This window comes from Myotis nattereri (assembly GCF_964212035.1).
Source record: "Myotis nattereri genome assembly, chromosome: 14".
Lineage (NCBI taxonomy): Eukaryota > Metazoa > Chordata > Mammalia > Chiroptera > Vespertilionidae > Myotis > Myotis nattereri.
In genome coordinates, this window is record NC_138089.1 from 59,295,416 (window position 1) to 59,311,829 (window position 16,414).

General features: G+C 55.2%; 2 protein-coding genes across 2 annotated transcripts in view; one reads left to right on the forward strand and one right to left on the reverse strand.

Moving 5' to 3' along the window:
* Positions 1-11,572, forward strand: part of DCAF1 (DDB1 and CUL4 associated factor 1) — a 54,681-nt gene extending 43,109 nt beyond the window's left edge. The window contains exons 19-25 of the mRNA XM_081106287.1: positions 38-131; positions 597-701; positions 882-955; positions 1,466-1,567; positions 5,288-5,540; positions 8,995-9,084; positions 9,958-11,572. Of these exons, the coding sequence (XP_080962413.1) occupies positions 38-131; positions 597-701; positions 882-955; positions 1,466-1,567; positions 5,288-5,540; positions 8,995-9,053 (687 nt within the window). The 3' untranslated portion in view covers positions 9,054-9,084; positions 9,958-11,572. The remainder of the gene's footprint in view (positions 1-37; positions 132-596; positions 702-881; positions 956-1,465; positions 1,568-5,287; positions 5,541-8,994; positions 9,085-9,957) is intronic.
* Positions 11,573-12,887: 1,315 nt separating this feature from the next.
* Positions 12,888-15,890, reverse strand: RBM15B (RNA binding motif protein 15B). Its single transcript, XM_081106288.1, has one exon. The coding sequence runs from the start codon at positions 15,873-15,875 to the stop codon at positions 13,209-13,211; it is 2,667 nt and encodes an 888-aa protein (XP_080962414.1). The 5' UTR covers positions 15,876-15,890; the 3' UTR covers positions 12,888-13,208.
* Between the last annotated feature and the right edge of the window lie 524 nt (positions 15,891-16,414).

A 16,414-nucleotide genomic window follows, 5' to 3' on the forward strand; every position in this document is an offset into this window, starting at 1 on the left:
AAAATAAAATAGCTTTTCTTGACAACCCCCCTCCCAGTGGGACCTTCGCACTTTCCATCTTTTGCATACAGTCCCTGCCCTGGATCAGTGCCGAGTAGTGTTCAACCACACGGGGACAGTGATGTATGGAGGTAATAAACTTCTTACTTTCTTTATTTTCTTTCTCCCTTCTCTCCCCCCTCACTTAGTTTGATACTTCCTTTTTGGAAAGTGCTCTCAAATGTGAATTGGAAAGCATTTGGAAGTTGTGGTATAAAAGATAAAATGATACACAAATGATGACAAAAAGAAGATGAAAAATATATTGATTTAGGGTAAGAGGCCGCTGGCTTTGAAGATAAGTAAATCTTGTATAGACAGAAATTTCATGCAGTGATTTCCCATGTGTATCATGAACTTAAAGAAAAAGCTTTGCATCTGTTGTCTTGTGATGTTGTCCACCTTCACCCTGTTACCACTTGTTGGGAGCTAGACGAAAGGTTAAGGATATTGTTTGCTGTTCGCTGGGATTTACAAGGAGGACACCTGTGAATAGGGGATGTTTTGATTCTAATAGTGTTGCCCTCCCTGCTCTTTCCCCCTTTCCTCCCCACCAGCTATGCTGCAGGCAGACGATGAAGATGACTTAATGGAAGAAAGGATGAAAAGCCCTTTTGGATCATCCTTCCGAACATTTAACGCAACTGACTACAAACCTATAGGTAAGCGTGAAGGGGCAGACCTTGATTGTTTTGTTATATTTTGATGATGTAATTTTCATTGAAAAGCAGAGGAGTTACGGAAATATTTGTGACCAATCACCTTGAATTCCTTGAGAGGAAAAGCGGATTTTAAGGTCACAGCAATAGTCCAGACCCGAGCCTTGTCACGTTGTTTTCCAGCAACCATCGATGTGAAGCGGAACATCTTCGACCTGTGCACAGACACCAAGGACTGCTACCTGGCTGTCATCGAGGTAAAGGCGCTTCAGAAGCCTGCTCTTTGGTTGGGATGTTTAGGGTCACTGCACCACAGGAATGTTGATCGAAGTGAGCTATGTTATAAAGTGGCTGCATTCCTGAGGGGAGGTTATTGATAACCTCATTTGCTGGGGTTTGGGAGATCTGCAGTATAAGAGGAATAAGAAAATGCTAATATAAAACAGCATGGAGAGTCCTGTCTCCTACTGTCTTGGATTCATGTCACGCTTTTTTAGAGGTGTCTGCCTCTCACCAGAGCCAGACAGGTTTGTTCCAAGCATGGTGGTCTCTCGTGCTTATATTCCTCACTAGCCCAGCCTTCTTGTCCTATTTGTCATTCCTTCTCTGTGTTCTAGGTATCACATTTTTAGAATCAGTTCAAGAATTTGGGGTGTTGGGGCCTTTGATAGCTGTGGGGTCAGGGTGCACGGGTGCCAGGCAGAGCCGAGGTGTGGGGTGTGGCAGGCTTTCTGAAAACTCCCTGTGAACTGGGTGCTCTGTTTCAGAACCAAAGCAGCATGGATGCTCTCAACATGGACACAGTATGCAGGCTGTATGAAGTGGGCAGGCAGCGCCTGGCAGAGGACGAGGACGAGGAGGAGGACCAGGTCAGTGTCCTTGAGTTTCTTTCTCATAATGTTTAGAGAGGCCGTGCTCTTCTGCTTTTCGCTACAGGGGTTTTAAAAAACAGCCTTTGCTACCTGTTGGCATATTCCGAAGGCCTGGCATGTGCCTTTGATCCCTGAAAGTCAGAAGGAAGATTTTATTACAGAACATTAACCAGCACCCGATGGTCCTGTGCATGCCACCGGAAGTTAGGACCAGTGCCCTGGCTGATTTCCCGACGTCAGTTCTGTGGCGCAGTCTACTTTCAGAATAACAGGAGAGCTTTTAGGTACAGAGACGACTTCGGTGCTTCTGAGAAATTAAACATTTATGAAATCTGAGTGGGTAGGATGCCCCAGGGAATGTGAGCTTTTCCTTTCTGAGGGGGTTAGTTTATGGTCATGTGCCAGGGGCTTGCCTGCAGAGTGTCAGTGTCAGTTCCAGAGTTTCGGCAGATCTTTCCTGTTTAAAGTAAATGACAGGGCTTTGCTTTCTTGTTGTAGATAGTAAGGCTGGTAAATGTCTTCTTTCCAGATTTTGGGTTCCCTTGGTTTTCCTTCTTCCGCCGTGGTGGTGCTTGTCGTCTCTTTAAGGGCAGAGGTGCTCTGGGTGGGGAGAGGGGCCACTGCAGGACACTAGGAAGCTCACCTTCCTGGTGGCCAGTGCTCTCCTCCAGCCTGCCCCTACTCTGGTAACGCTGCCCACTGGTGACTGAGGCAGGAAGGAAAAGGAAGCGTCCTGGGCATGGACAGTGAGGGTCAAGAGCAGCAGGCTCCAGAGGGCCCTAACGAGTGGCCTTAGGCCCCGTCTGGAGGAACCTGCGAGCATTCCAGTGTGGAGACTAGGCTGGGGGTAGGCGAGCAGTGGGGTGAGTTAGCATTGCTTCTGTGTCGCGCAGGGTCCGGGCACATTTCCTACCTACTGCTACCAGGTCCATTTCACAGGAAGGACATCATTTGAAAACTGATTTCACCCTTAAGTCCTTGGTGTTTTGATTTAGAGAAGTTTTAGTGGGATAGGGGGAGGGAGAGGGAGATAAATATCAGTGATGAGAGAATCATTGATTGGCTGCCTCCTGCACGCCTACTGGGGATTGAGCTGCAATCCAGGCTTGTGCTCTGACTGGGAATTGAACTGTGACCTTCTGGTTCATAGGTTGACACTCAACCACTGAGCCACGCCAGTTGGGCAAGACCATGTCTATTTAAGCAAGTTTTCTTAATTCTGTTGACTCACATGCCCTCCTAGAATCACGCAGTTGTTTTGCTGCATTTATTATCTCCAGCTCCTTTCTCCTCACCACTTCTCCCCTTTCCTGTGTGCGCTTCACCTGATCTTAAAACGGGAGTCTTAATTTTCATATGAGTCATTTGCTATTTAAAGTTTTGTCCTAGTCTGGGTATCGCTCGCAGGTCTTCTCAGGTGTCCCAGGTGTGACTTAAATCGCTTAGGGGTGCAGGCACCTGTGAGGAGCACCTTTGAATTTGCCTTTTCACCTCAGCAAAGTAAACTCAGAAGCCTGACTGGTCAGCTGCCATCTGATAAAATGGCCCAGCACAAATGCCGGTATAAGTTTGACAGCTATAGTCTTTGGTTCATACGGTTGCTAGGCTGCTGGCCTTCAGGCATTTGATAGGGCAGAGATAAGCCAGCCACTTATCAAAGCTCCTGTTATCCACTGGAATTTTGGTATTTGTGTTTTTAAAAATCAATTCAATCCAACTTTGATGTTGGCTTTTAGGAAAATTACAAAATCAAAGATTAGTAGCTGATCATTGTTCTTAGATTTTGAAAAGTCAATACTTTTCAACTAATTATAATCTTAATTTTACATTAAAAAGGGGCTAATACTCTTTTTCTCCATCCATTTTGGAACCCGGGACCACTGCATGCTGTGCTTCCTGAGTGCTCCTACTGCCAGGAGCGGTGGGGCGTGTTCGTGGGTCACACTCCTGCTGTAAGCCTGGTCAGGGCACCTGAAAGGCTGCCTTTTTTTTCCTTTTAAAAAGTTTAAAATGTACGTTAGATTCTGTCAGTGAGAGGAGAAAACACAAGCATTTACAACTGAAATGAACTTGTAGCTTTTAAGGACAGTTACCATCAGGACAAATGTCAAAAGGAGGAAAAGCAGGAGTTTAAGTTTTACAAAATATGACATGTTGAAATATTAAGAACGTAGGCTTGGGTTTGAGTTACATTTTTAGAAAAGTTATTCTGCTATTCTCATTTTTAGATTCACGTCTTAAAGTATGACCAGACGTTGATTTTTCTAAGGGATTGGTTATATTTTTGAAGGGAATATAGGCTAAAAGCTGTTTCTTTTGAATAGATATATATTCAAGAAGAATTTTGATTTAAAAGATGACATTGTTTAAGTCCTAGAGAACAGGACAGCTCGATGTAGCAGAGAAAGTCCGTGGTAATACCTGGATTCACGTTTTAGGTCCTGTCATTGGGGGATGGGGGGGTCTGTGGGTAGGGTACCTATTATTAAGAAAAGTAGAATTTTTACAACTCAGAGGTCATCTTGTGCTTCTGGCTCTTCATTAGGGGCATTTCACCATTCCTGGGGAGCCTTTCCAACTCCGCCTGTGTGAGCTTCATTTGTAAGGACTGGCGCTGTGGACCCTGAGTGTGGTTTAGGCATGTGTATTTTGGAAAACGTTTCCCAGGTGATTCTGATGCTTACACCTGAGCAGAGCCAGCGACTTAAGTCACCTCCCTTAACAAGAAATTGGGATTCTATGAAGTTGGTATTAGAGGATCAGTGAGCAGTCACTGCTTTGCTGTAATTCTGGCGGATGGGCAGCATCATGGAGCCTCTGGAAGGGATAAGGTCGCAGAGAGCCGAAGAGTCTGGAGATGGCAGGAGGAGGGAGAATGCGGTGAGCTGGCTGATGGAGTAAATGGATTTTATATTTTATTATTGCAGGAAGTAGAATCTTTTTCCTACCGGCCAAGCTGACTGTTGATATTTGGGCAGGAGGATAAGTGCCTGAGTGTTAATGACATTTACTTGGAAACACCTGTCGTCTCTGTCAAAGCTAAGAGGCCAAGAGGCGCTGTGTCCTCTCTTGCTTGAAGGGAAACTGGATACTAGCGCAAAGCCGAAATCTGGCAGAATGCAAGCGAGGAGTTTCTCTAGCACAGAACATGGGTTATCTGTGAGTGTCTGGACGGTGAATGTCTGCTTTGTTTGGTTCAGGCGCTGCTTATGATAGCACTGTTCCAGGTCTACCCACGTCCTTGGCAAGAACGTGAAGGGCTGAGGAGCTGATGGCTCAGCAGCTGGGTTCTTCCTGTGTTGTTAGGTAGAAGAACAGGTAGATTCCAGGGGTTGAAGCTTTTGTTCCAGTGCCGCCTCGGATTTCACTTGGTTTGGTTGGTGCAGGACCGAGAAGAGCCAGCCCCTTTGGGGGTACTAGCCAGGAGCCCACACTGTCAGTGGCAGAGGCCTCTGTAAAGCGAGTTTCCTGTTTCTTGGGATAGAGCTGCATGACCGGTAATGCCTTCGTGGAGTAAGTAGCCATCCTCGTCTGGTGTCTTGGGGGCCACGTACATGCTGGTGGCTGCCTCACCATGAGTCTGCTGGCCCTGAAGTTTGTGCTAACCGCGGTGACCGCTCTCTCCACTGGCAGTTCCCTCCCGTCCTTAGGGAAGTGGGGCAAACTCCCTGGCCAGGCCTCTGCTTCCTCCTAATGGACCTAATGCTCTCTTACCAGGAGGAGGAGGAGCAGGAGGAAGAAGATGATGATGAAGATGATGACGACACTGATGATCTCGATGACCTTGACACTGACCAATTGCTGGAGGCGGAGTTGGAGGAGGATGACAACAACGAGAACGCAGGGGAGGATGGGGACAATGACTTCTCTCCCTCTGACGAGGAGCTGGCCAACCTTCTGGAGGAGGGAGAGGACGGGGAGGATGAAGACTCTGATGCAGACGAGGAAGTGGAACTGATCCTGGGGGACAGTAAGTCCAGGACGACCATGGGGCTGAGCCTGGGCCTCCAGGGGAAGATGCCTTCCCTGTGCCAGCCCCGCCCAGTGTGGAAGCCACACCAGGAGTTCTCTGTCCCTTAACTGTCCATCCCCCCTCTGGCCCCTGAGGAAAAGCAGTTTTCCCACCTGACCCTCTGCTCTCCCATCAGACTATGTAACCAAACAGCTGTTCTCTCTCATCTTTAAAACGGAGGCTGGCAAATGATTTCTGTAAAGGCGGGACAGTAAATGTTTCACTTTGTGGGCCACATGGTCTCTGCTGCAGCTTCTCAACTCTTCTGTTGTGTGAAAGCAGCCGGACACACGGGGTCATGGTCCTGGCTGCCTAGAGGGTGAGCCTCAGAACAGAAGCCTGAACACAGTTCTGCCCCAGGGCCCGCTGGCACCTGCTGGACTGCTCGCTCCTTCCTAAAGCAGCAGACGCCTCTTGTGGGGAACCTTTCCTTTCCTGTCCGCTGTTCCTGAAAGACCGGGGGGCACAGGTTTCTCTGTTTTTATCTCCCTCCCCCCTCTTCATTCCGAATGAGAAAGAAAACCTCCCTATTTCCAGCTGCTTCCCACTAGGAAGGTTTCTGAAGTCAGGCTGTCCCTGACTACATGCTAAGGCGTCTTGAGGAACCAGTTGACGGTTCTCAGGGTCTGCCAAGCCCTGCAGCTCCCAAGTGTTCACAGAGGACACGGGAGGGGGTGGAGGAGTGGGGTGGGGGAGGCAGCATCTCTGAGGTGTCCCTGTCCGACAGCGTAATCCCTGCGACAGCCACCGTTTCCGTGCAGCTAACCCGGCCAGTTTTCCCACAGCCAGGGCCTTACACCCAGCACAGCCACTAGCCACACGGGGCCATTGACACTGTGATGCACTTTTTAAAACTCAGTTCCTCATTCATGTCCACGCTGCACGTGCGCAGGAGCCTGGTGTCGCTGCTGTGGAAGGGCACGGACCCCGGACATCACCGTGGGCATCGGATTGTGCTGGCCGAGGCCCAACAGATGCCAGTGTCTTCACAGTGGATGTTTGGTTTTTTATAATCAGGAGCAGGAGAGAGCGATCTTATACATGCTTCTCGTCTTCAAGGTTGAAGGCAGCTGGCTGAGGGAAGACTGTCTTTCTCACCGTCCTCTGTGGGGCTGGGGGCGAGGGCCTTCTGTCTGTCCAGCTGCTGTTTACCAGCTTCCATGTTCTCCATGCTGGAGGTTAAGGCGATTCAGTGAAGGAAGCTTGCTTTGTCCCTAGCCATGGTCAGAGAGCCAGGAAAGAGACTGAGGCTAAGGGGCAAGGGACAGAGGACAGTATTGATAATATCAGGGCAAGTTTTATCAGACCTTTGTCATCTGAGTAGTGACACGCAGGCCCCAGTTCCCTTTCGCTCCAATTACAAGCAGTGAGGTAGGCTAAGGAGCAGCTGGTGTGCCCCCGCCGCGCGCCTCACTAATTCTCTTAATTGGAATGTAAAGCTACAAAGTTCTATTTGGTCTATGATTTACTGCCTCCTCCAGCTTTTCCTGTTTAGTTTAGGAAACCTTTCCTTCCTAGCCCCGAACCATCTGGAAAACCTTAGTTCTATCAGCAGTGAGAATGTCACTAACTCGGGAAGATCTGTGATGTAGAAATGCCGAATAGATGACAACTCAAGGACGTTTTAGCTTGGGCTCCAGAGCTGAGGTGGTGACAACGAGGTGGCATCTGCAGTGTGTGTGCCATTGCTCTGTTTTACACCCACAGCCGCTCGTACAGCAGAGGGCACACTCCCTGGGCCCTTGGTTTGCTGGCCATTTGCCTCACTCTGACCCTTCAGAGCAGTAGCTTCATTGTTTGGGGCTTGTGGAACCTTTTAGGGTCTGACGGGAGTCATTAACCTAGAAAAACACACCTGGAGCCCCACCCAGCCCTACAGAGGCCTGGGCCCACACCTGCTGCTGGGTTCTCTGCAGAACCCAAACTCCTGAGCTGAAGTCTGTCCCAGTCAGTTCTGCCCCCCAAAGCCTGTGTTATAGAGGAACAGGCTAAATATTGCAAACATGGTTTCCATCTGCACGGCCTTTGCCTCAGGGCCTTTCCGAAGGAGAAGGCTTGACCAAGGTCTCTGAGCACTTCGAGGTGCTAAAAGGCTGAGGGAGGCAGAGGGGGAGCCCTGGCCCCGGGGCACCAAGCCCTGCACCTGACACTCACGTGCTTCAGGGCTGGGCCCTGATCCTCCTCCAGTAGCTTTAGTCCCGGGCCAGGCGCAGGTGTGCGGCTGGGAGGGCAGGTTCCGGCAGCTGGCCTGGCAGCGGTGGCCATAGCAGGGGCACCTGGGACACGAGCTTGGCTCTGGGGAGGCCTGCCCTGCCCGCTGCACTTCCTCCGGGTGACGAGCTGCTAGTTCTGAGCTTCCCGCCCGTTTGCAACAGGCCACGCTGTGCCTTTCCGACCAGAAACACTGGTTCCCAGCCACCTCTCTGGCTGCTTCTCAGGACTTTCTCGAATCACGGCCATGCTCTTCTTGACTGGACTTTATCCACCTCCGTTTTCTTCCTAAAGGAGATTGTAGTGAATGGAGGGAGGTTTGGGAACACGCTTCCTCAGCTTTTCTGAGTCGATTCTCTCAGTATCTGGGCCCAGTAGCCGTCCCCTCCTGCGGGAACTTGAGGGCCGTGGGCATTTGGGAGGCTGTAGGGCAGGGTCTGTCCACCCTCCAGGAGCCCTTGTTAAAAACCATTTCATAGCTGTGAGTAATCAAAACGGGCCTTAGGCCTTCCTCACTCGGCCAATTAACCAGAGTCGTTAGGCGTTAGCTACTAGGCTTCTCTCCCACTGTGGCCAGCCAGACACAGCTCCGGGCATCCCAGCTCCTCCCGCTGCCTCCAGGCACAGGTGCCAGGCACTGCTACTGCTGCAGCCTGCCTGCTTTAGGGAGTCTGCTCCCTGCAGGTTAGACTGACAAACTGCAGGGGACGAAATCCCAGGTTGATAATCTCTTGCCTTGAGCTCTTTTGGGAAGTGGGGCTAAGGAGTTAAAGAGAAATCTCCTTCTTGCTTGGGCTCAGATAGGCCTGTGCCTAGCCCTGAAGGACTCCAGAGGCCCAAGGGCTGTGGGGCTCCCACTGCTCCCCTGAGCCCTGCCCCTTTGCAGCTTTTCAAAGCACCATGGGTAGAAGCCTGAGGGGGCTTGCCTGGTCCCTTAAGGGTCTCTAAGGCAAGATGAGCCCCTAGGACTCATGATACCACATTCAGGCTCTGAGAGGTGAGAGAGCAGGAGGTCCCAGGGGTGACTGTGGCCAAGAAGTGGATTCTCCAGAGCCTGCTCCAAGGGGTGGTTGGTGCCTTTTCCTTTTTCTGGAAAGGTAATTAGTCCCAGACACACATGTATGCACCTGCAGGGGCTTCCTCCTGGAAGCTCCTAGAAGCCCAGTGGGTGACCTGGCCTCTCCCTCTGCTTACCTTGCAGCCGACAGCTCTGACAACTCTGACCTGGAAGATGACATCATCTTATCTCTGAATGAGTGAGGAGCATCACCACGTGGAAGATTCTTGGCAGGCGAGAACCTGAGTCAAATGAATTCACAACACCTTCCCTCCCTCCCTCCCAGGCTGTGTCCTTAAGGAACTGCACGGCCTGCACTCAGAGGACTGTGGCTTGGAGAGTCCCTGGGCCCCGAGGACCCTTCAGAGCGAACAGCCACCAAGACCCCAGGGGTCGGGCCTAGTCTGTCCCCTTCTCCTCGGATGGACACACCTTTCCTCTAGGGAAAAACCTGTTTCCGGGGTCATTTCACAATATATTTTCTTTGTATAATGTTCTTTACTTAAAGAACAAGAAATAGTTTTTTATAAAACTTAAAAAGAAAAAAAAAAAAGCCAAGCATTTATAATTGAGGGTATGAACTTATATCCACCAGGTCCTTGTCCCATTGCATTTTCTGCGGAAGAAAATGACGTCTAGAGAACAATGCGGAGGCATTTTTACACGTATTTAAGTGAAAGGAAAATCGTGGTTTCTTAAATTGATAAGGATGAAGACTATTTTATTATAAATATAATATATGATTTTTAACCTGTTTTGTTGCCTCACAAGCTGTCAGGCTGACTTGCTCTCCTCTGGGCCAGGGGTGGGAGGAAGGCTGACTCACCGGCTCTGGGCTGGGCAGCAGGCGGTGTGGATGCTGGTTCGTGGAGTTGAGGGAACTTAGGATATGAGTTAACTCCCTCTAGTTTTCTTTGTCCTTCAGTTTTTCAAAATCTTTTTTTCCTCTTTCCTTTCTCCCCAATGTGGAAATTACAAATCAAAGGCCTTTTTCTTTAATGTAAAGTGTATTTATTTAAAAAAATACAAAATAAACTACAAGCCTGTCTTTGCTTATGGCCTTTCCCTGTCCTTTTACCAAAGTGGGGTCTGTCCCTTTCCTTGCAGCTCTAGCCGTGCAGGAGAGAAGACGCCTTCCGAGAGGCAGTCGGCACGGTGGTAAGGACACTCTGCCCGAAAAGCTCTCTGGGGAGACAAGGGGCTCAGTCCCAGGTCTGCCCCGGCCTGGCCTGCACTCCCCAGAGACTGTGTCCATAAGAGCACCTTGCACGGGGCTGTGGGAGGCGTCAGGACCCTGCCCACGTGTGGGGCACCTGTCTGCCTGGCTCTGAACCAGAAGCCCGCTCTGGAGCACAGGTGGGGGCTGGAAAGTTAGGGTCCTGGGACGTTTGGGAGGGAGGGAGGAGCTGGCAGAGCTAAGGAGTGGCAGCGTTTTGGCCATCGCTCAGGGCGACTGCTGCTCCCTGGGAGACAGCGTTGAGTGCGGGAGCAGCTGCAGTTTAGAGGCAGCGGGGGCTTGGCAGGCTGGGCTTGTAGCTACTTCACAGGCTCTTGCAATCGGCCCTGGGTTGAACTGTGCTACTGCCAAGGACATACCAGGTGCTTAACGTTACACTCCCCCCACTCCCCCCCCCACCCCCCCCACCATGAGAGACCCTGATGCCATTCTTCCTTCGAGGTTGCCCAAGTAACAGCTTCTCGGTTTCTATCATGTAGGTACGTAGCTCAGAGAAGAGGGGACACATTTGGTTGTGAAGTAAACAAGCAAGACAGACAGCTAAACTCACCAGGGGCTGGTGAGGCCCTGCTGGGCTCGGAGCACCACACAAGCTGTCACACACCGAAGCGCCTGTGTCGCTCAGGTACCTCTTGGTCCTCTAGAGAGCAGAGGTCTCGGCTCCTAAGGTGCGTCATGCCTCAGCTTAAATAGGTCGCTAACACTAACCAGTAGAATAGTTTGCTGGTGCTGAATGGATTAGAAGAAAACGGGTTAAAAGTAAAGAAACAGCAAAAGCACTATATTCTTCTAGTCATTATCGGAGCCACTGCTTCCCTGAACTGTGGCAGGAGCTCTTGGGAGCACCCGGGCTCTCGGGGGGAGAGGGGGGCCTCCGCCGAATTCTGGTTGCCTTGACAACACACCCTCAGGGGAGCGCCCCGAGAGGCCTCGGAGGCATCAGCCCTCATCCCCTTGAGTCACGTAGGAGGAAACCGGGGGCAAGTGTTGCCTCCTGTGGGTTTTGCCTTTAAGCAGCACCTGAGAGAGAGGACCGGTTAGGCGCCGGCGCCTGCAGTTGCCGTTCCTCTCGGGCCTGGCCCACCTGAGCCGCCTCACTGGTTCCTGCTGCCGGCCCGGACAGGTCACGGCACCTGTTGTGTCTTAAGAGTTGAAGGAAGTGTTGAGAAGAGGGTCTGAGGAGCAGGAGGGAGGTCACACACAGGCTGTGGCTCATCACCAAAACTCTAGTTCTTGTGGGGACCAGAGAACACGCACGTAGCCCTGAAGGGGGACAAGGCGAGGCTGCAGTGTCTCCAGCCAGATCTCCCAGGCGTCTGTTGGGGGAGGGCTGGAGGCGGTGTTCTGGGTCCTGAGCGCCCACTCGGCAGGCACCCCGCTGCTGCTCTGGCTGAGCGGCATGTGTGAGACCTGCGGTGGGGCCAGCCCTTCCCTGCCCCTCCCCTCGCTCCAGCACAACAGGCAAATAAACATGTTGCCCACTTCTTTCTTGGTGCGAATGTTTTGTTACAAACTTGCTTATTCTCCTGTGAGCTGGCTTCCCAGGCACCTCCCTCTTTCTTTTAAATCTCAAGGTCTCAGACACCTCCTTCACTGTCTTTGTGGACAGGCATCCCCAGGCCCTCATGACTGTCCCTCAAAACCACCCAGCAGTTCCCTGCACTGCCCTGCCGAGAGCCAGCTAGGGTAGTGCCAGACCTGCCAGCATGGCCTGGCCTTTGGGGGCTCATTTCTCTCACTGGAGCTTCCCTTTTCCCTCATCCCTGACAATGACCCTTTTGGAACATCCCAGCCTCCACATGAACATGTCATGGTGTTTGGGCTGTGTTCCCCCATGACAACCGCTGTGGGACACTGGCCAGCGCTGGCCATACTCTCATCAGACACGCGTGATGACAACTTGATGCTTCAAGCGCTCTCCCCTCCCAGCTCGAGCGCCTCCATGCCCGGCCTGAATGGCGCCGAGCTCCAGCACGCCCAGCACCCGCGGCTGACGGTTCCCCACAGAGCACCATCTCCCAGGGTCTCCACCGCCTCAGTGTCTGGGCAAGAGGCCTAGCTCACTCACCTTGCACCTGGGAGAGTTTGGTCACAGCATCTTCCTCACCTGCTGCCTCCACGGCAGCATCACAAAAATCTTCAGTGTCCCCCACAAAGCTCTAGGGACTCGGCACAGACCTCCACATGACACATCAGTTCTGAGCGACCCGAGGGAGCGCTGGAATTCACAAGTTCAACAAGCAAGCACAGCTGCCTCCCACCCTCCACTCCAGCACATGGCCTCTAGTGTCCCTGGGAGTCTGACAGCTCCGTGTCCAACTGGGTGTCCCTGGGTGGCCGCATCAAGGCGAGAAGGGAGGCTGAACAAGAGGGAGTCCGCACGGATCTGTAGCACCAAGACCCTTGGGCAGCAACATTAAGATCACACAGCTGCCAAAGACCACCTGCTTCAGAAAAGGCCTTGAGACGGGGTGCTCTGTCCAACAGCTACAGCTCAAACTGACGGGCACACCAGCTGTTTAGGGCCGAACAACCCAAACCAAAAACTACCGCAGCTGCTCCCTATGGACCCGAGGCACACCCCCTCCTCTGCATGAGCTCTGCTCAGCTGCCTGCTCTCGGCCAAGACGGAAAACCACTGTGAAGCCAGTTCTGACTCAGCCCAAGGAGTTGAGGGGCTGAGAACCACCAACGCAGCAGGACTTGGCGATATACCGGTGCCAGAAAGATGACGGGCATTTTGTGGGAAAGGTCTTCCATCTTTGAGGGAAAAAAAACTTGATTAAACCAGGACTCTGAACAGGATTAAAAATCCATCCTCTGACAAAGGCTTTACTGACAACTTTCCATACAGTTAGTCAAAAAGTAAAAAAAATACAGAACACAGCAGACAGTATCTCGTACACTAGAAACCAACATGACAGGAGTCCCTTCTCATCACGGGAAAAAAATCCCCAAAACCTAAGAACTCAGTTTTGGTGGGGACAGGACTTTGGTCTCCCACCTAATGAACCAAAACAACCCAGCAGAAAAGTCAAACCGAGGGGGTAGGACTGAGGCAGCGGATCAGGTTCTAAAATGACTGCTTTCGTGACACAAGTGGCGCTGGGAGGCGTCCGGGCTAGGCAGTGTCCCTCACTATAACGATCACCATGTGCTCCTCCTCCAGCTTGCCCAAGGTCCTCAGTGCCGCCTGGAGGTACTGCTGCGAGAAGTCGCAGGGCGGGAAGGCGTAGAGCATGCCCGTGCTGTCTCTGCCCTTGGACCCACCCACCGGCAGGCTGATCACACCGGCCGCCTGCTTCTGTTTCAAGTAGGAGACCAGGTTCCTGAGAAGCCGCCTCTGTAGGCCTGGCTCCACCAGGGGCATCCCCTCAGTGCCAGGCCCGCTGGGGGCGGCCTGCGTGGCCAGCAGCACTGCGTAGCCATTGGGGCTCCCCTGCTTGATGCGTCGTGTGACCTCGTCGAGCTTGGGCTGGTCCAGTCGGAGGCGCTGGGCAATCTTCAGCTGAGTCAGCTTACTCCCGGAAGAGTGGTCTTTGAGGAGCCCGCTGATCACGCCCTGGTCCCCCTCGAGGACGTGCATAGATGTGGGGAAGCAGCTGTTCTTCAACACCAGCAGCCCGCTCCAGCCCAGCGGCAGCGTCTGCGCGTACTCCGAGAGGTTCTTGAGCTTTTTGGTCTCATGTTTTGGCTCTTCGAGAGGCTTCGGCTCAGCCTCCGTGGTCCGATGGTTGCGCTCGCTCTCACGGGTCTTCTTCCCGTGGGCAGTGTCTGGAGCCTCGTGGTGGTGATGGTGGCCCCGCTCCTCAGCCCCGTGCCTGCTGTTGCTGAGGGAGTTGCTGCTCGACTCCTTGGTCCCCTCGTTGGAGTGGTTTTCCTTGCGGCTGCGCTCAGGGGTGCGGTCGGAGCCTCGGTCGGCCTGCTGCCCACCACCCTTGGTCCTGCTCCGTTCCTCGTAAGGGGAGTGGGTTGTCCTCCCACGGTCACTGGACAGGCTCCTCCGCTTCCGCCTCTCCTCCCAGGGCTTGGGCAGGCCCCGGTCCCCGTCTCCTCCCCAGCGCTCCCCGCTGCGGCTGCGCACCGAGCGGCTGTAGCCCTCCAGGCTGTTCCTGCGGTCAGAGCTCTTACCAGGGCTTGTCCAGTCCCCTTCCAAGAAGGTCCGGTCTCGGTCTGAGTACAGGAGGTGCGGGGGGGTCCTGTCCCGCACCCGCAGGTCCGGGTCCAGGTTGCGGTGCCGGGCATACCCATCTGGGAGAAGGTCGTAGTGCACAGGGAGGGGGGAGGGCTGGTACTGCTGGGGATACCGAGTCTCCTCTGCTTTGGCAAAATCCACCCGCAGCCTGCGGTCTGGACCACCCAAGGGAAAGCCCCTCATTTTAGCGCAGGCGGCCTGGGCGGCGTCCAGGCTCTCGTACTGGATGTAGGCAAAGCTGTCTCCTTTGACATGATCGATGGTCCGAATGCTCCCAAAGCGGTCAAACTCCCGGGCCAGAGCGGCCAGTGAGGTGTTAGGTCCCAGGCCCCCCACCCAGAGCCGGGTGGTGGGATTGGCCTTGCCGTAGCCGATCTTAATGGGGTTGCGGCCAATCACCCGGCCCGACATGGCCACCTTGGCCCTGTGGGCCATGTCTAGGTTCTGGAACTTGAGGAAGGCGTACGCACCCCCCTGGCCACGGGCGGGCCTCTTGATGACCACCTCCTCGATGATGCCGTACTTTTCGAAGGCCCGTCGCAGCTCCACCTCCGACACGCTGTGGTCCAGGTTCCCGATGAAGAGGTTGCGCGTGGCCCGCTGGTCGTCCTCGGGCATCAGGTCCTCCTCGCACACGGCCGGGTAGCCGTAGGGGCGCCCGCGGTCGTCGTACAGCCCGTAGTAGTCCAGGGCCCGCTCCCGGGACAGTCCCACGGCGGCGGCGGCAGCATCCAGGGCAAAGGCGGCAGCGGCGTGGCGGGCCCGGGGCTCTCGCAGGGGCGGGGGAGCGACGGGGGACAGCGAGCGCTGCTTGTACTGGTAGCCCCCGTGCAGCGGCAGGTAGCTGAGCGGGTCGGTGGGCGCGGGCGGCCCCGGGGGCGGCGTGGAGGCGGCGGCGCTGCTGCTGCTGCTCCTCCGGCTGCTCCCGCCGCCGCGCAGGTACACCGGCTCCACCTTGAGCGGCCGGTCGTAGAGCAGCAGCTGGCGGGCCAGGGCGTGCTGGCGGGCCTCGCGCGCGTCCTGCGGGTGCCGGAAGTTCACGTAGGCGACGCGGCCCAGCTCCGGCGTGTGCGACAGGCGCAGGCTGATCTCGCCGAAGCGCTTGAACTGGTGGAAGAGCCGGTCCTCGAGGTGCTCGGCGGGCAGCGCGGGGCTCAGGCTGCTGATGAGCAGCGTCTTGTACTCGGGCGCGGCCGCTGACGAGCCGGGACCCGCGGGCTCGGCCCCGGGCGGTGGCGGAGGTGGTGGCAGCGGAGACGAGCGAGGCGAAGCGCCTGAAGCTCCCGGGTCCCCCGAGGCCTTGCCGCCGCGTCCCCCGCCGCCGGCGCCTGAGCTCGAGGAGCGGCCGCTGCTCACACGGTGATTGGCGTCCCCGGCGCCGCGGCCGTCGCGATGCCCACTCCCGCCGCCTCCGCTGCCGCGGGGTTTGTCGCGGGTCCGCGTTGGAACCGGGTGCTTGGCGCCGCCGGAGGCCTTGTGCGCCGCCCGCCGCCCGCCCGCCTCCGCCTCCCGTTCGCGCTCCCGCGGCCGCTTAGCTGATGACGACGAGCCGCGCCCGCTCGGGCTCGAGTCTCGCTCGCTCTGCCTCTTCATGGCGCCGGCGCGGCGGGCGGGCGGGCGGCCCGCAGGCCCCTCACAGCGGCGGAGGCGGCGGCGGCTGAGGAGGCAGCGCCCCCGGCGCCGCCATCTTGGACAAAAGGACTCGGCGCGGCGGCGGGGCGGGAGCGGCGCCCAAATGCTGGGCGTCGCGTTATCAGGCTGCGCCAACTGCGCCACGTGACCCGCGGTGGGCGGGGCGAGGCGGCGCCGCGCGTGCGTCATCGTACTGCGCCGTCCAGGGCCACCTGACCCCGCGGCCGGCGGGCGGTGCTTTGGCGCCACCGTGTGGCCAACGCAGGTGAGGCTGGGGCTCCGTTGGAGTCGGTCCTCGCGGGAGCGCGGCTCGCACCGCTCCCGACCCTCCCTCTGTGCGCGCCGGGACCCGCGGCCCCTTTACGCAGTAGCCCTCCTGCCCACCACGCGTCTCCCGACTGGGGTTCAGGGCTGACCACCCCGAGGATTGGAGCACGCCGCTGCCTAGGCCCGGCCCAGGACCCACGCTCACAACTCCGCTCACCTGCGGCGCCCCCAGC